General features: G+C 31.2%; 2 protein-coding genes across 6 annotated transcripts; one reads left to right on the forward strand and one right to left on the reverse strand.

The window, feature by feature from the left end:
- The first annotated feature begins 218 nt into the window (after positions 1-218).
- Positions 219-6,116, forward strand: LOC122531454 (diphthine--ammonia ligase). 3 transcript variants are annotated; one of them, XM_043659385.1, is made up of 13 exons: positions 219-333; positions 1,366-1,576; positions 1,646-1,830; positions 1,901-1,974; positions 2,110-2,290; positions 2,465-2,556; positions 2,642-2,732; positions 2,801-2,978; positions 3,052-3,219; positions 3,334-3,635; positions 3,949-4,276; positions 4,337-4,438; positions 4,510-6,116. In XM_043659385.1, exons 2-13 carry the CDS (start codon positions 1,462-1,464, stop codon positions 4,812-4,814), a joined length of 2,121 nt encoding a protein of 706 aa, XP_043515320.1. In that variant the 5' UTR covers positions 219-333; positions 1,366-1,461; the 3' UTR covers positions 4,815-6,116. The 3 variants fall into 3 exon arrangements, with proteins under 3 accessions (XP_043515320.1, XP_043515319.1, XP_043515321.1); XM_043659384.1 differs by having other exon boundaries at positions 288-484; XM_043659386.1 differs by having other exon boundaries at positions 288-484; positions 4,337-4,419; positions 4,510-4,672.
- Positions 6,117-6,779: 663 nt separating this feature from the next.
- LOC122531456 lies at positions 6,780-18,616 on the reverse strand. Of its 3 annotated transcripts, none has more exons than XM_043659388.1 (11): positions 18,523-18,616; positions 10,885-18,039; positions 10,567-10,776; positions 10,127-10,489; positions 9,088-9,417; positions 8,501-9,011; positions 8,235-8,404; positions 8,010-8,157; positions 7,736-7,942; positions 7,198-7,313; positions 6,780-6,988 (listed from the first exon to the last, which is right to left on the reverse strand). In XM_043659388.1, exons 1-11 carry the CDS (start codon positions 18,527-18,529, stop codon positions 6,873-6,875), a joined length of 9,333 nt encoding a protein of 3,110 aa, XP_043515323.1. In that variant the 5' UTR covers positions 18,530-18,616; the 3' UTR covers positions 6,780-6,872. The 3 variants fall into 3 exon arrangements, with proteins under 3 accessions (XP_043515323.1, XP_043515322.1, XP_043515324.1); XM_043659387.1 differs by having other exon boundaries at positions 8,235-8,416; XM_043659389.1 differs by lacking the exon at positions 7,198-7,313 and having other exon boundaries at positions 8,235-8,416.
- Positions 18,617-19,440: the final 824 nt, after the last annotated feature.

The raw sequence follows: 19,440 nt of genomic DNA on the forward strand, positions 1-19,440 counted from the left end.
AGACATCGATATATTTTATACACTGATGATGTCACGGAGTATAGTGACACGAAGTACACCTGAGAATCTCTCAAAAGCAAGATCAATTTTTGTAATAAATTTGCCAAATTTCAAATATTACTTTACAATAATGGTAAATACAGTGTATATTAAAGACAAAATCAAAAAGCAACTTGTTCAATAACTATTACAAACAATCGTAGAATTAAAACAAGTCATAACCTCAATTCTACAGTTTATGTTGAAAGTTTTATCACGGAGAGGCGCCACTATCAAGCAATCGCAGTCTCTGATAGACTTTGCCGTGTAAGGAACGTTCGTCACCAATTTAATGTAAATATTACATTTGTTGAGAATTTAGAGTTTATTTTAGCATACATAAGTTCGAAATTATCGTTTGCGTTCCCCGTGCAATTCGTTGCTGGGCGTCATTCCGTAATATTTCTCGTTTAGCCGAGATCGGCAATAACCAAAAAATCTCTCCGTAGGTATTCTTTTTTTCCTTAATAATAGCCGATTTTTTTCTAACATCTCATTAATGTTACATTTTTTACTCGAAATCATCTAGTTCTATAACTCTCCTAAAAAGAATCTAAGTCCTATCGAGATTTTTTTCGGATTATGTGACGTTTACTGTTTAGAATAGTACAGTGATTAATTTTTGTTCACCAGCCAATTGTTACACACATTAATAAGATAAATTGAATATCCGATATCTTTTTCAGTCTCTTTTTCTGCAAGATTTTATTTAGTTAGCTAATATACATCGTTTTCTTTTTTGAAAATGTGCTAAAATTAAGAAAAGATAAAAAAAGAATTTTTGTGAATATATTCTGAATTGTATATTGTTCATTGAGAAATACTAATGCTTACATTGTATTATTTATACATTAGACTATTCAAGAAAGACATGTGTATACATTGTAAATTTAATTTTAGCTTAATATACACTTGCAAATTATATATATATATATATATATATATATATATATATATATATATATATATATATATATATATATATATATATAAAATTTTAAATATGTTAAATAAGCTCCTATCATTATGTTGTTTATAGCTTACATATTTCCTTATCTCTGATAATAAATACTTGTTAATCTGTGTTTACATAGTTTGTCTTAATATAACTGTTACAAATAAAAGAATGATTTTTAATAAATGAGTTATTGAGATATTTTTTCTATATTGTTTGTGCATTCACATATGGATATAAATGTACATGTCTGTGTCTAAAAAAATATTTGTGATTTTATTTGTTTGTTATCATAAAAAAAATTTACTTTTACCAATATGACAAGATTATCATTGATAAGTTATTGAATTTTTTAAATTGTTTTATTACAGATGTTTGTCTAAAACAATATATTCAGGTTTACTCAGACTATACTCTTAAGCTCTTGATAAATATTTTTGAGAGAGTCTGAGTGTAAATTAAACAAAATGAGGGTTGTTGCACTAGTCAGTGGAGGTAAAGATTCATGCTTTAACATGATGCAATGTGTAGCTGCAGGTCATGATATTGTGGCTTTAGCCAACTTATATCCAGTTGGAAAAGGTAAATAATAGATAATAAAATCTTTTAATTTGTTTCAATCAGCTAACTAATGAAACAACTGATTTATAGATGAACTAGATTCATTTATGTTTCAAACTGTTGGATATCAAGGTGTTGAATATATTGCAGAAGCTATAGGTTTACCAATGTATCGTGAACCAACCTTTGGCAGATCAAAAATGCAAGAAAAATATTATTATCCAACAGAAAATGATGAAGTCGAAGATCTCTTTAGGTTGTTAACTAAAGTGAAGGTAAGGTGTAAAAAACACATCATAGAGTAATTATATTAGTTTAATTATTTTAACTTCATTAACTTCCTAGGAAAAAGAGAATATAGAAGCTGTTTCATCAGGAGCTATTCTGAGTGATTATCAACGAATTCGTGTGGAAAATGTGTAATTACAATTACTCGATGCAAATTTTTGTTAAATATTTAATTTCTATGAAAAAGTTTATTAAATAGAAAATATAAATTTTTATTTTTATTTTAATAATGACGAAAATATCTAATAATGAAAGTTTATTTTCAGATGTAGTCGTTTAGGACTTGTTTCTTTGTCATATCTATGGAGAAGGGAGCAAGATGAATTACTGAAGGAAATGATAGAAAGTTCTGTAAATGCAGTTATAATTAAAGTAGCAGCTTTAGGCCTTGAACCAAGGCATTTGGGTAAATCACTTTCTGAAATGCAATCTCATCTTGCCAAAATAGTAAGTAAAATGTCTTAATGATTAATTTAATACTAAATATTTGATTTTATCTTGGAAATATTCCAAATGTAAATAACTCCTATAACTCATAAAAAATATATATAAAGAAAATTTATCTAAATAGTAAATAAGCAGATACATGTATTATATTAATAGTTATATGTTTATTTATAGAAAGAAAAATATGGTGTTAACATATGTGGAGAAGGAGGAGAATATGAAACCTTCATATTAGATTGTCCATTATTTAGTAAAAGTATTGTAATGTAAGTTATCAAATAATCAATAATGTTCAATATGATTTTAATATGAAGCAAGTACCTAAAAAAATACTATTTTTTTGAATTTTAGAGACGAATATGAAAGTGTAGTTCATTCAAATGATAACATAGCACCTGTCGGATATATAAACTTTAAAAAAATTCATGTACAAGAAAAAAATGTAAGTTGAAATATTTTATATTTTTATGAACTTCTGAGTGAACTTAAATAAAAAAAAAACTTTTTCAGAATGGTATAGAAGGATTAACGTTACAAGAAAGATTAAAAAATGTTCCTATTAAAACCCCATCTGATTATATCGCAGAAATAGTTGGACCAGAATTACACGACGGCTGTAATTTATCGGAAGATGAAAATGATGAACGTGATGAACGTACAGGCAGTAATTTAAGGACTTCAAATTCTGGTAAATTTCAATCGATTAAATTATTTCGTTCATTATATAATAAATTACTTCAACATAACATGTGATAATTCAGGTCAATTTAATCCTCCGAGTCCTATGGAAATTTTATACGAGGAAGAAGATTATCCTGACATGCCAGTAGTGAATAGAAATCAAACTGGCTGGTTCTGGTTTGGTGGTATCGCTGGTAAACATCCGGATGCTAAATCTGCGATGCGAGAGGCATTGGAGAAATTAAGCAGTAGGTAAACTTTAAGTTTTTTAAATCATCTTTTAGTTAATTTTTTTTTTTTTTGTGTAATATCGTATTCTGGATTTGATGTAGATTGATAAAAAACGCGTATCGACTGTCTAGGTCTAGTCAAAAAGGAAAGTCTTCAAATATCGGACATCGTTGCCGTAACGTTATATATAAAAGATATGTCGAATTACATATCTATAAACGAGGTTTATATCTCATGTTTGAGCAAGACAAATCCACCAGTCCGCGTATGCGTGGAATGTCCGTTAAATATACATGTTGTACTTGATGCTATAGCCTATAAAGAAACTCAAGACTGTGGTGATAAGAAAATTCACAAACGACATACAATGCATGTTCAGAGCATAAGTCACTGGGCACCTGCAAACATTGGTCCTTATTCTCAAGCCGTTCGTGTGAGTGTACTACCGTTCAAACCAATTTGCGTGCGCGTCCTCTGTGTGTATATGTAGACAAAATGTGTGTATGTGCGCATTTATACGCGCACGCACACACATCTGGTTTACAAAAGAAACACAACAGTGAGGTAAACAAAATAAAATTTTCTAGAATGAAAATAAGAGATTGAACATTTTATAAGTAATATAAAGAAACACTTAAGCGACAATTTTGAATCTCTTTTGATCAGTATACGTATAAACTAAAAAAAAAAAGAATTATATCATTTTTCACAATAATTTGAATAAATTTTATCTATTTATTTAATAGGTGGGTGACATTATCTCAGTTGCTGGACAAATACCACTGGTGCCTGGTAGTATGACTATTCTGGACTTAAATATTAAAAGACAATGTCGTTTAACATTGAGGCATATAGATCGTATTGTCAAAGCTATGGACTCGAATACGCAACTCAGGGATATTGTGCAAGGTATTTGTTTTTTGACTCATTCTAGTTATATACCAGACGCACGAAAGGAATGGGAGAAACGGACAAATAATGCTATTGTGGATTACATCGTTGTACCAAATCTTCCACGTGGTGCTCAGGTTGAATGGTGCGTTTGGGCTCATAGAGATAATAATAGGTTTGAATGTAAGTATAAAGAGAATTAATTTTTAATAAGCCACGTTTTAAAAAATGATTTTATTACAGATGAAGAGACTGGTAAATGCGTAGGTAATTTCAAAGTGGCAATAAGACGTAGATGGAATTATGAAAATACCGTTTCAGCGATTGTATGTTATATGTCTGCTGGTACATATTTTTGTTTAAATATTTTTTCTCATCTTTTCATAAACAAATAAAAATTATTTTATCTTAATTAGGTTCGTCCAATTCAACTGGTAATTTAGCAACGGAAACGAATTTATCTTCTACAGAGTTAACTATAGACGAATTAACAGAAGCATTCGAATACGTATTATGTAAGCTTACAAAGGGATCCCAAACTGTAAATCCGTCATGCAATCTACGCATCTTCTACAAAGTCGGCAGTTCGCCAGGACCGAATTTTATTCAGGACATTCTTTCTAAATTTTCTACACGAAATTTAGTTACTACTATTATACCGGCAACGCACTTACATAATTTCAGTACCTTTTTATCTATATGTGGTATTAGACATGAGTAAAGCCTAACAATGCTTTTTACGTTGTCAATTATTTACAAAACATTGTCTCGTAAAAGGATTACAAAGATTTTATTTGCCGTTTAAATTATTTCAGTCACTGAATATGAGTCAAGAACAAATCAATTTTAGTACGAATATGGAAATGACTAACGGCTATGTGGAAACTCAACCACGGTTGTAAAACTTTATATTCTAAAAGATAATTACTTAGCAGTATCGATGCTCGAATGTAAATGTTATTTTTCACCTTTTCTACTGATTGCTTGTTGGGTTTGCTCAGAATTTACTTGACATCTGTCAATAGTGTATTTATATTCGGCTAGTCAACGAGATGTTAGTGATTTTAAATCATTTTGTCTCGTTAGTATAAGTGTTCTACGTAATGCAAAACACGTTATGCCATCTTATAACGTGTGCTGTATGCTATGCCTCGTTTTTTGCTCAAGTTATTTTCTATTTTTCACAATTTCACGATACGTGCGGAGTGTTAAGTGTGTGATTTTATGGAAGAATTTGAAAGCGTGCACAGTCATTTTTATAGTAGCGCTCAAAGTAAACTGAATATAAAAAGAAATATCAGACGTACTAGGGGAAATTGTACATTTCAACATCAAATATGGAAGAAAAATCTAATTTATGACTTTTCTAATCTCTTAGTTTAAAGAAGTTTAAAAAGAAGAAAAAAGAAAATGGAACGATATGTGGAATTTCAAAACACGCACTTTTCAATGATTGTCTTCTTTCACTTTTGAAATGCTGCCGATGTTGTTCCGCTATCATTTAAACTTTGTATTTTAATGGCAGGCATGTAGTTTTGCAAAACGATATAAAAAAAAGTCTATTTCGCAAAAAGATATTGTTTAAATCCTCGGTAGTTTCTGCATAATTGATCTAAAGCTTTAGAAATATGAACGTCTTGTACAAAAATGATATGCTATACATATATTAGAATATTTTTGACAGTATAATATTCATGCAACGATATACCAAAGTTTGTATTTTACAATTTGGACATTGTTTAGTCGATTTTAATATTGCAATCTTATTTTCTTGTACATATTAAATAATCTAAAACACTTTTGCAATGTATTATAAAATGTAATTAGTTTCCAAAATGACAATTGGTTATCAATTACGTGTGCATACGTGCACACATGAAACATACTGTTCACAACGTGGATACTGTGTTACTATAAATATGTAAAAAGATATTTGCAAGGCATACAACTCTCGCAACAAAATACTATTCCGAGGATTATATTGCAAAGAAAAATAAAGAAAGTGATATATATTTTTAAGAAATTGCTATTTTGTTTTATATTTCATCATACTTCCCTTAAATATATATACCTATTAATTCTCAGTATTTTTTTTAGAAGATGTATAATTAATAAATTATAAAACTGTTAAGTTTTTTTATAAATCAAAATTAATTATAAAAGTTATATTAAACTTTCATTTATATATATAACAAATGTAAATATTTAAAAAAAGCAGCACCTTATGTACATTTAAAAAGAAATGTTAAAAATCATTATAAAATTTATATAATTCTATAAAGCAGTCTTTTTCCATAATTATTTCTTATCACTATACGTAATTTTTATAAGTAATAAAAAGAATATAAATTGTAAACACAATTTATATATAAAAAGAAGTTGATCTCATTTAATTTTATAGTAATATCTAAACAAAGAACATATTTAAAAATAAAAGGATAAAAATTATAAAGAAAATCAGAATTATCAAGATTTTTTTACTGGATATTAACACTTAAAGGCAAGCTTTTTTATATTTTTAGTTTCATATATGCTAATTATAATCACTGCTTTGTAACAAAATGTTAATTTTTCAAATCCATCATAATCATATAATTATGTACAATCATTTCATTCACAAAATTTGTACGAAACATTTTATAATAAATCAATTGCTTAAGTCTTCATAATATATTCATTGTCCATATAAATAAAAAATTTCTATTTTATCAAATTTTCTAGATAAGTAGGTTTCATATTTTATACACTTCTCGAGCTCAAATATAAATTTTGTTTTCGTTTATGTTTTAAATGTTCTCGATATTAATGATTTTACCATTTGCTGACGATTTGGTGCACAAAAGTCACATAGATAATTTTTCCTGTCTAATGGCATTCCCTTGGTCTCCACGCAACCTATAAGAAAATATGAATAACACTAATGATAATAACTTTTGCACGTGATAAACAAATATTGATATATGTTTTATTATACCTGAAATTTCCCGTACATAATTTAAATATTCAAATTACTTTTAAAGGCAATAACATTTGATGAAGCATGCAAACGCAACAACATGCAATGAAAAATATATAGTGGAATTATATGGAATTTGTGTCAATACCTAAGTGCAGATATTTGTCACATGCGCTGCAATGCACTAGATTCGCTTCCAGGTCGAGTCTTGGAGCAGTATGACAGCGACTGCAGTGCGGGCAATAGCGACCCTTTCGCCATAGCCTTGTTATTGCATAAAGATCAAGGGGTTAGTGAACTTGGACAAGGGTTCGTTATAATGCCCAAATTTAATACAATTAATAAAAATCTGAACCTTGAATGATTTTCCATTATCTTAATCATGCATTAATAAATTAAGCATAAAATGTATGTTATTAACTTTTATGAATGTTATTAATTAAACAAGTTAATCGTATGATAGTCAACTTTTGGAATTCAAGGATTTGGATACCATAACACTGAACGCGAAATATTAGTTTAAAAACCTCTATAACAAAGGAGTTTTGTGTGAATTAAGGAGATTGTGAAGCAGTAACGAAGCCCCGTGAAAATTTGAAAACTAGCATTTAGTATGTGTATTTTGAATTACATTTTCACTCGTACATTACACCACAAGATGAAGACAAAAAAGTAATATTACTTACTTTGAGCATGGGACGCATAACGTTGAAACATAAACACGAGTATTCTTGTCACCTTTCTTATATTCATGTTGCCACTGAGCAACACTATTTCTATCAGAATTTATACCACCAGGTTCTCTTGAGCCACAATTTACACAGACGGCACATTCTTGACAATGCCACCTTCCTTGGGGTACTCGTCGGAGACCAACACAGTAAATATGATACCTAGGTAATATTAAATATCATACAACCATTCGTTAATATTTTTTTAATAAAGAAGGAAAATACATACCCCCTATCGCACATATCACAAAATAACATTTTATCTTCGTCTGCAGGGTCATGACATTGAGCACAAGTTTTACAATCTGTGCACTGCCATGCATATGATTGAATATGAGGAACCATGTCTAATGTTAAATCTATACACGATGGATGAACTACAATACAAATATTATAATTTATACAATAAAGCAATAAAGAATATATCAATGAAAAATGATATAAATAGTATTACCATGTCCATTACATGTACCACACTGAATTAATACTTCATTTTTACTGTGTTTATTTAAGGTCTTCAAACACATCTTGCATTTTAACTTTATTTCATCTTTTCGATTTGCTATTTCCATATCTACGTCGTCCATCGTGGATTGAGAGCCTTCGGTATCCTGCGTACCCTCGCTAGAAGATGAACTACATAAAAAAAAACCAACTGTTCTTTCACACACACGCACACAAAATACTAACATGTTAATAAATTAAAATGATAGTACGAACCTTGAATCATCTGAAGATGAATCACTATCGCTATCACTTTGAGATCCTTCTGATTGACTATCAAATTTACGTTCATTTGGTCTCATAGGACCATAGAGGACAGTATTTAAAGGATAATATCGCAACTCAGCTGGTGTGTATTCTCGATAGTAATCTGTATATTGTCCTGGTATCAACGCAACAGGGTAGTGACCAATTCTTCGTTCGGATTCAACTTCTTGTTGTTTCTTTGGCACGTGGATTGTGAAAGTTTGTAAATCTAAACTACACTTCCTATTTTCCCGTCGATCATTATTTAAACTCATATTCCAAGATAATGCAGATTGTACTGCCATTTCTGCTAGATCAATTCTATTTTTTTCTGCATTTGCAGCTGCTGTTAATTCTTTTTGTTTTTTGGAATGTTCTTTTACTTGTTTCTCGCGCATATGCTTGCGATATTCTTCGTACTGATCTGGGAAATCACTACACATTACATCTAATACTTCTGAGCTGCATATAGCAGTTAAACCTATGTTAATATTAAAAAATAAGTATATTAGTGAACAAATATAATTATTTGTATATAATGATTTATACTGACTTACCCATATCACACATTGCCTCGCTAACCAAACCATTTTCTCTCAAATAATTTCTTTCTTCCATATCCACAACTCTTCTCTTCAAATCTGGATATTTTCTTTTGAAAGATTTTACACCAAGATATTGAGATATTTGTTCTTGTATCATAAAAGTTTCACCTTTACGGTCAAGTGGCCATTCATATTCAGCAATTTTGTCAACAGTAAATGGTCCTTCGTCTGGATCAAAATTAATTTCCATTCTTCTATTTTTGACCTTTACTTTTTCTGACTCTGTAGTTGCAGTACTAAGTACACTTCCTTGAGACTCCTCATTTATTATAGTTTCAGAAGCTGTAGTAATAATCATTATTATAATGTTTACAAACATAACCAATTGTTATATATTATTTTAAGTTATAAAATACTAATTATATAAAAAAACGTATTGGATATAAAATAATTAAACTAAAACTAAAATAAATGGAAACTTAAAAAAAAAATCAATTCACAGTTAAGATTAACTATGAATATTAATATTATGTTATAACATTAGATCTTTTAAAATAAAAATATTTTTCTTGAAATTGATAAATTAAATGACAGATAAAATTCTAATCATCATGGTTTGGAAATTCTATTTTAAAATAACAGTACTTTCTGTGCTCAGTTTAAATACATCTATTTCACATTTATGTACTTAAGAGATGTTAAGACACAAGAAAAATCTATTTATAGATACCTTGCTTGGAGATCTACCAATGCATTTATCTTTTAATTTAGTTCAGTCATATGACCAAAGATCATACGACTAACAGCCAATATATTTTTTACTTTAGCAATTTATTTTGAAAATATCATAAAAAGTATATATCTTATATAGAATATTAACTATAATTAACATTAGTAGAATTAAAAAAAATGTCATTACTGTTATTTATCTATATTACAAGTTTATAATGATTAATCTTAAATATAAAACAAATAAGTAAAACGTAATCAATATTGCACTATTTATAAAATTAGTAAGAAGTATAATTTGTAAGAAATGCACGAATCATACCTGGTGCAGAAATATTTCTAGCTGGAGTCTGAGATCTGGAACCTGATTCTGCACTCATTCTTGTTTCCTCATCTATCACTTGTACTGTAGACATATTCTCATGTTTTGTATTTTCTGTTCGTTTCGATACTGGTGTTAACCAATTCGGATGCCCAGGTGGTATTAACATATCTTTCTCCAATTTTGTATTATCCGTTGGTTTATCAAATTTGTTATCGGAATCCACTTTCGTTGCAGTCTTTTGCACTCTCTCAGGAACTATTTCGGCCAATCTTTTATCCTTAATTGTGACGTCATTTGATATTGGTTTAGGCAGCCGCATCTCCGATGTTTTGTTCGTTTCCGATTGCATACTCGTGGAGCCTGAAAGTGTGTTATTAACTACATTAGAGTCTTTACACTGTTATTCTTTTGTCCCATAATCTTCTTGTTAATTTTACCTGAAGAATTAGCAATCTTGGAATCTATTGCTGGTTGCTTAAGAGCTTTATACAACTCCGATGACTTTCCGAAGGATTCTTGATGCAATCCAGAATCGTCTATTGTTATTACAGCTGTCGTAGAAGCTTCTATCGCGTTTAAATCTTGTTCTATCCTAGGCTTTTTCATAATTTGTGGATCCACAGTGTCCAATTTCCGTTTTCCTCTACCTAATGAAAAACAAAAACAAAAAAAAGAAAGGAAACAAAAAAAATAACAGTATGAAGGTTAAATAAAAGACTAATACTTGCACATAGAAAGTATAAAAAGATACAAACCTCGTCCTCTACCTCTTCTAGGAGGTGCATAACTCTTCTGGCTCCTGCAGGTTCTTTTAGGTCTTTCATTTTCTCTGGATTCTTGGAAGTGAGGTACTTGTGGTTGTTGCATTTGTTGTGTATCGTCTAAAGACAAAGGATCCCTAGGTATTAACATATGAGGCGGAGGATGAGAAATTCCTTGTGGTAATGGATTCCTTCTGGGTCTACCTCTTTTCTTGGGCACTTTAACTTCCGGCATTCTATTGGGAGTTACTTCTTCTATTATCACAACATCCTGGCTAGAATTTGAGTTCTCGTTTACTATTATCAATTCTGGTCGATGTTCTATAATTTCACAGTCAGAATTCAACGGGGAGCCAGATACGCTCTTTGATAGAATATCCTTCAGTTTCTCGTTCATAGAAACATCGGACGATTTTTCTGGTCTCACTTGAGTAATACTGATTTCCTGATTTATCACATTCATCTGTTGGAGACTGATCGCACTGTTTTTTGGATCGAACAGGAATTGCTTCTGTTCCCTGGACGTCACTGGCTGGATAGTAACCTCAGGTAAAATTTGAGTGAGTTGAGTTTCCAATTTAGATTTTTTCGAATCGATCGGTGCGATGGTAATATCCTTGCGCTTCGGAGACATTTCAACCACACTCTCTAATTTCTTTCCCTGTATTTGCACCGGCTCGATGGTCAGTTCTGAACGATTACTTTGCAAAATGGTTGAATGTCCAGCTTTAAGAATCTTTAGAGCAGATTCTTTATGTATAACTTGTCCAACCTCTTTGTATCTTTGAACAAGATTTTGAGATGGATCAACAGCTTCCTTGGACTTGTATATTTCTGTTTGATTGTCACAAGCTACAATCGTTGGATGACCCGTTTTAGATAGTTTAATCTTCATCTCTAGAGATGATTCAGTGTCTCGACGTCTCTGTTCTTTATCTTTCTTCTCTGAATCCACTATAGAGGCGTCTCCAGTTTTCAACAGCTTTATCTTCATACCTAGAGAAGCGTCAGTTTTAGAATGTTCTGTCTCGGTTGTTCGTATTGTTTTATTTGCATCTTCAGATATATCAGTTTGTATGATAGAAGCGTCACCAGTTTTAGATAATTTGATCTTCATACCAAGAGGTGATTCTGTTCTCTTGGGACTACCTTCCACTTGTTCTTGCTTTTCTAAAGAAACTATAGATGCATCACCAAACTTAGAAAGCTTGATTTTCATACCAAGGGGCGATTCAACTTTTAAAGCTTCATGCATGGTTTCTACTGATTGTTCTTCTTGTGAGCTCTCAATATATGGTGGGTCCAATGATTTTAATGTATCTTGTACTGTATCCAATTTATCTTTAATTTCGTCTAACACTTCTGAATGAACGATCGATGCGTCACCTGTTTTAGATAATTTAATCTTCATTCCAAGTGGTGATTCCGTTCGTTTAGGAATATCTGGAATGTCTTTTGCCTCTTCAGAATTTTCTACTGATATTATAGAAGCTCCGCCACCCTTCGTTTTTGCTAGCTTAATCTTCATTCCGATTGGGGATTCCGTTCTCTTTGGAATTTCTGGAGATGACTCTAATTTATCTTTCATTTTGCTGACATCTTTACTTTCTTCTGGCAAATCAGGAGAAACAATTAAGGCATCCCCACTTTTAGACAACTTGATTTTCATTCCTATAGGAGAGTCAGTTCTTTTGGGAGAATCGTAACATGATTCGAGTTTTTCCTTTGGTTTCATTTGTAGATTATCTTTATATTCCTCTGAAAAATCTTGCCTTTCGGATTGTATTATCGAGACGTCTCCAGTTTTAGAAAGCTTAATCTTCATTCCGATTGGAGATTCCGTTCTCTTTGGACTTTCCTGAACAATATCCAACTTATCTTTGTGCTTTATTTGCATCTCTTTTGTATCTTGTTGCACTATAGATGCGTCACCGCTTTTTGACAACTTGATTTTCATTCCAATTGGTGATTCTGTCCGCATAGTTTCTTCAAATTTATATTTACCTTCTTTAGAATCATCAACCGATTCATGTTTTTCAGTGGAAACTATAGATGCATCCCCAGATTTTGAAAATTTAATCTTCATACCAAGAGGAGATAATGATGACGAGCCTTCCGAATACCATTGTCCAAGTTCTTCGATATTCTCATTGGATATTATAGAGGGATGACCCCCTTTAGATAATTTCAATTTTATTTTACCCAGTTTTTGACCCGGGCTATCTTCAGGATTCGGTGAATTGGTCGCTGATCTGATCTTTGGACTTTTAGGAGATCTCGGCTCGCCACAATCAGTGATTGCGGACTTTGCTATCTTTAGAATAATTCTTGGTGATCCAACATTTTCGAAATCGTGTTTTTCAGGATCTTTTCGAGATGTTTCAACAAACTTCGGCTCTGATTTATCAGATATCTTCGGTGACTCTAACATTTTTTGATAGGCAATTAATTTTGCATCCTTTTGAATCAAAAGACTGTCTTTGGAGATACTCGGAGACATTGAAACTTTTGTCACGTCTGTAGTAGGAATTTCTATCTTAGGTGGTTCTTTTAAACGTTCCTCTAAAATAGAAACTTTTGGTATAGATTCGGATGTCTTTAACACATTCTGGGATAAAGTTACTATTGTTTCAGATACCTTATTGCTTTCTAAGTTTGATACTTGCTGCATCTCAATATTCTCTAAAGTTGTTACATCGAACTTTGTCTCAGAAGACATTGTTACTTTCTCCTCGATTACATCTTCATTTATTGTTTCTTTATCATCATCTATCTCAAACTTACCTTTCAAAGCATCAATCTTAATTTGTTCGACAAGTTTCCTTTCACTTTCCAGTTTTGCAGCTTCCGAGATAATCTCTGCTTCAGAAATGGAAATAGAATCCGTTGCAATTTTCTGCAGTTCCGCTTCCAATTCTGACGTATTCTCGCACATATCTTCGTGTACAAACAAAGATGATGCATCTGCCTGTTTCGATATATCTTCTACGACACTTTCCATCATTTTGGGAGATAATACCAACGGGGAGTCCATTGCTTGTTCTTCAGACTCTTGCAGAAATTTAACAGCTGATTCAAGTTCGGATATTTCAGAACTAGGTTGAGATGTTTCTATGACAGTCGGAGCATCGTCTAAATTTTCATCATGATCCACATTACGCAACAAGATGTCCGAAGACAATTCTATCTCAATATCAGTTGATCTTTCCACATTTGGTGAATCTGTAGTATTGTCATTCATATCAGTAACTAAATTCTCTGCTGCTAGATCATCTTCTGCAAGATTATTTCCTGCTACATTATCTTCTGCAAGACTATTTTCTGCTACATTATCTTTTGCAAGACTATTTTCTGCTACATTGTCTTCTGCAAGGCTATTTTCTACTACATTATCTTCTGCTAGATTATCTTCTGTAAGATTATTTTCTGATAGACTATCTTCTGTAACATTATTTAATGCTAAATTATCTTCTATTACATTACTCTCTACTACATTGTGTTTTACTAAATTATCCTCTATTAGATTGCACTTTGCTAGATTATCAGCATCTTGTGCTAAATTATCATCTGTTAAATTATCTTCTGCTAGATTACCTTCTACCGGATTATCTTCTGTTAGATTATCATTTCTTGAATTATCTTCCGCTATGATTTCTTCAAAAAGATTTACATTTTTTCTATTTTCAGATTCCTCTTCAACATCATGTTTTACAATTACTGGTTGTGATTTTATTTCTTCAAGATTAGTTATAGATTCCAGCGGAGCTTCTTCAAAATCCATGTTCAGTTCATTTTTTGCCAAATCAACATCCTCTTTCAATTCCTTCTGTAAATCCTGAACATTGTCATCTTTGTTATCTTGAGTCACATTATGCAACAGTATATCTGAAATTAATTCTGTTTTAATATCATTTGGTCTTTTCACATCTGATGAATTTAAAGTATTAACATCAAAATTTTCTTGATCTTCTGCTACGAGTTCTTTAGAGAGTTCTATATCTTTCTTATTTTCATGTTCCTCTTCAATATTATTTTTCTCTGTTTCTGACTGAGATTTGGTTACAATTTCTAGTTGTGATTCAGTTATAATCTCTGTATGAATTTTTGGATTCTTTTGATTTTCAGACACTTCTTCAATAATGATTTTGACTGGATCCGACTGTAATTCTATTTCTTCAAAATTACCTGCGGATTCTACTGCAGCTTCCTCAGAATTCACAAATGATTTATTTTCTGTCAAGTCAATATCCTCTTTTAAATCTTTCTGCAAATTCTCAGTATTTTCATTCTTGTTATCTTGATCCACATTATGCAACAGTATATCTGAAATCAATCCTGTTTCAATATTATTTGACTCTTCCACATTTGATAAACTTTCAATTTCACAATCCATATTAATAGTTAAATTTTCTTGTTCTTCTGTTACTACTTTCTCAAGAATATTCTCACGTTCTTCTTCAATATCACTTTTAACTATTTCTGGCTGCAGATTGCCTACAATTTCCTCGATATGTTCTGTTTTCTTCTTATCTGCAGTTGTTTCTTCATCATTTGCATATATTTCTGACTGTGATTCAATTGTAATTTCTGACTGTGATTCAATTGTAATTTCTGACTGTGATTCAATTGTAATTTCTGACTGTGATTCAATTGTAATTTCTGACTGTGATTCAATTGTAATTTCTGACTGTGATTCAATTGTAATTTCTGACTGTGATTCAATTGTAATTTCTGACTGTGATTCAATTGTAATTTCTTTAGTAAGTTTTGTATCCATCTTATCCTCAAATTCTTTTTCAACATTACTTTTATTTATCTCTAGCTGTGATTCAGTTATAATTTGTTCAGTAATTTCTATATCCATTTTATTTTTAAATTCTTCTTCAACATTACTTTTATTTACTTCTGGTTCTGATTCAGTTGTAAATTGCTCAATAAGTTCTGTATCCATTTTATTCTCCAATTCTTCTTCAACATCACTTGTATCCATTTTATTCTCAAATTCTTCTTCAACATCACTTGTATCCATTTTATTCTCAAATTTTTCTTCAATAGCATTTGTATCCATTTTATTTTCCGGTTCTTCTTCAATAGCAATTTTATTTATTTCCAACTGTGATTCAGTTATAATTTCTTCAGGAAGTTCTACATCATTTCTAATTATAGAATCAACATTGCCCTCAGCTATCTCTGTCTGTGATTCTGTTTCTTCAGTTTCTTTAAGATCACTTTTAGTTGTTGCCATCTGCAATTCAGTTTCTTCAAGATCATTTTTAGATGTTTCTGTCTCCAATTCAGTTTCTTCAAGATCACTTTTAGATGTTTCCATCTCTAATTCAGTTTCTTTAAGATCACTTTTAATTGCCATCTGCAATTCAGTTTCTTCAAGATCACTTTTAACTATTTCTGTCTGTGATTCCATTTCTTCAATATCACTTTTAATTATTTCTGTCTGTAATTCTGTTTCTTCAAGATCATCTATGGATTCTAGTTGAGCTTCCTCAAAATCAATGTCTAATTCATTTCCTGCCAAATCAGTATCCTCTCTTAAATTCTTTTGCAAATCATCCATATTTTTACTACTGTGATCTACGTTGTGCAATAAGATATCTGAAGCCAATTCCATTTCAATATCACTTGCTGTTTCCACATTTGTTGAATCTGCGGTATTATTATCATTCAGACTAGTAATTAAATTTTCTTGACTTTTTGCTACAATTACTTCAGAAACTCTTGCATCTTTTGTAGTTTCAGTTTCTCCTTCAAGATCGCTTTTATCTATTTCTGATTGTGATTCTATTTCTTCAAGATCACCTACGGATTCCAGCTGAGCTTCTTCAAAATCCATGTCCAATTCATTTTCTGTCAAATCAGTACCTTCTTTTAAATCTTTCTGCAAATCTTCAACATTTTCATCTTTGCCTATAGATTCACTAATTACGCTTTCATTGATTTCCAACATATTACTAGCTGCAGGTTCTTTAACTTTATCATCATTAATTTCAATTGCATTAGATTTCTCTAATGATATATGACTTCTATCTTCTAAACAACTACTGATTACATGTGTAATGTAATCAGATGTTTGTGTCATGTCAGAAGTGGGATCTGAATGTTCTAACAAAAGACTCATGTCCACAACCTTTGATAACTGATCTGACTTCTGAAGATCCTCTTCAGTTTTTGTTGATTTTAACGATGAATCATCTCCTTCTGGCATTAAATCTAGGCCTAACAATCCTTCTAGAGAATCTATGTGTTCTGAGATCGAATCCTCCATATCTTTGTTCAAGATATCTTCGGAATCCTGTGGCAATTTTTTAGTTAATTCTTCAATTTCAGCTTCAGCTAATGGTAAATTTCCAGATTCTTGCAGGGCCTCTTCTATTTCATTCGTTACAACTGTTTCTGTGTTTAAAATATTTTTGAAGTCAGTTGCACTTCTTACATCATCTAATATACTTGTAACAATATCCTGTGTACTTTGGCACCGTTCTTCAGAGAATATCTCTTCCACATTACTGGCAGTTTCTAAAATATCTTTTAAATTATCTTTGTTAATATCCTTTAAATTATCTTCCAATTGTTGCTTATTAGCATTGATCTCATTTTTATTTAACTCTAAATCCTGTGCATCAGTTATCTTTACTTTTTCATTATCCATTTCAATATCGCTTGCTGTTTCTATATTCACTGAATCTCCAGTATTATCATCCATACTCATAACTAAATTTTCTTGGTCTTCTGTTAAAATTTCTTCAGAAAGTTCTGCATCTTTTCTATTCTCAGCTTCTTCACAGTTGATTATGTCTGACTCTGATTCAGTTTCAATTTCTAGCTGTGATTCTGTTACAATCTCTGTCTGCGACTCAATTACAATTTCTGATTGTAATTCAGTTATAATTTCCTCATGAAATTCTATGTCCTTTTGATCTCCACACTCCTCTTCAACATCATTTTTAATGTCATTTTGTTCTTTTACAACTTCTTCCATTAACTCTACATTTTTCTTGCTTTCAATCTGCTCTTTGATATCACTTTTCACTATTTTTGCTTGAGATTCAGCTTCTTCAGGCTTTAAAGTTACATTTACTTCTTCCATAGTCTCATTTTTTGTATCCTCCATAGATACTACGATTTCAGCATGATCTAATGGTAAAAACACACATTTAATCATAAATTTTAAATAAAAACTTGAATTAAAATTTTTGGTCAACAAACATAAATTATAACATCACTTACTATCTTATATTGTTAAAATATTTACCGTCGTATACGTTTTTGATAAAAATTAAAATATTTGTTTGTTGTTAACTCGTAACAGATGGCAAATAAACACGGATTATATATACAGGAAAAAGCTGTGGGCAATACATGAAATTATAGGTTAGGTTAGATACGAATACATTCGTTTCGAGACAATAGCATTCTTCGTGCTAGTTCGCGCCCTCGATTTGTAAAAATCGATACAAGGCCGCGATAGGAGGAAATTTTGGTTATGCATGCAAACTAGGTGAAAACGAATGAACTTGAATATAACAATAACCAAAAACTAGTTGACAACGATGTCGTGCCAATGAGTTAAAATTGGATATTGTAAAATTGTAAACAACGAATCCCGTCAGTACTCACCGAACATCGTATTATTCACATAGATTAGTATAGTGGAAAACCAAGACTGCGATTACAAATTTAACTGTGTTTAATTTAAACAACATTATCGCTTCTGCAAACATGTTTAATATATCTTATGTTGAACATTAAAATAATATTTGAAAATGTTAATATTTCTAAGAATGAAATGAGAGAAATAAAAAAAAAAAAAGTCAGAAACTACGCACCTGACCGAATATTATGATGCAAAAACTCTAAGTATCATTAATATTAATTGTGTTATTGAACTTGGTAATAATTCTACTTGTGAAATTAATTGATCACAGAGTCAAAGTGCGAGACAGAAGTTGACAGAACGTAATAGAGGGAACATCAAAAATGCAAGAGAAAAATGTGACAATGGAGGGAAGTTCCTACAATTCAGAAAAATTGGAAAACTTTGATTGTTGGATAAAAGAAACATGTGATGATGTGAAATCATCAAGCAAGGACTAATCTCAGCATTCAGTAATGTTTCGTGAAGAAATCTGTGCAAACAAGAAAAAGACGGTGATATAAAGAATTGCGAATCCAACGTATTAATAGAATTTAGTTGGTATCCAAGGCATTGAGAATTCTTGTCGTATTCCGTAATGCGCGTTAGAGACAATAACTTAAAAATTTCTCTTTTCTTACGAGAATTGTATCTCGCACATACATGCAGAGCTTCGTAGAAATGTGAGGGCTTGTTCAATTCTACCTTGTGGATACGCACAAGTTGCGCAATCCCAAACAGCGATTTATGCTTATCAGTGTCATATTTTCGAATCTTGGCGGGTAACCCAATTTGCACTTGTAAACTATCGCGAAAGTTTCGAGCGTCACGGAACGCGATCCATCACTTCCCCCTCCTTGGAAATTGAATATCCGATATAATTCGTGGAAATTTAGTCCATA

Source organism: Frieseomelitta varia, unplaced genomic scaffold (assembly GCF_011392965.1).
Source record: "Frieseomelitta varia isolate USP_RPSP 00005682 unplaced genomic scaffold, Fvar_1.2 scaffold_40, whole genome shotgun sequence".
Classification (NCBI taxonomy): domain Eukaryota; kingdom Metazoa; phylum Arthropoda; class Insecta; order Hymenoptera; family Apidae; genus Frieseomelitta; species Frieseomelitta varia.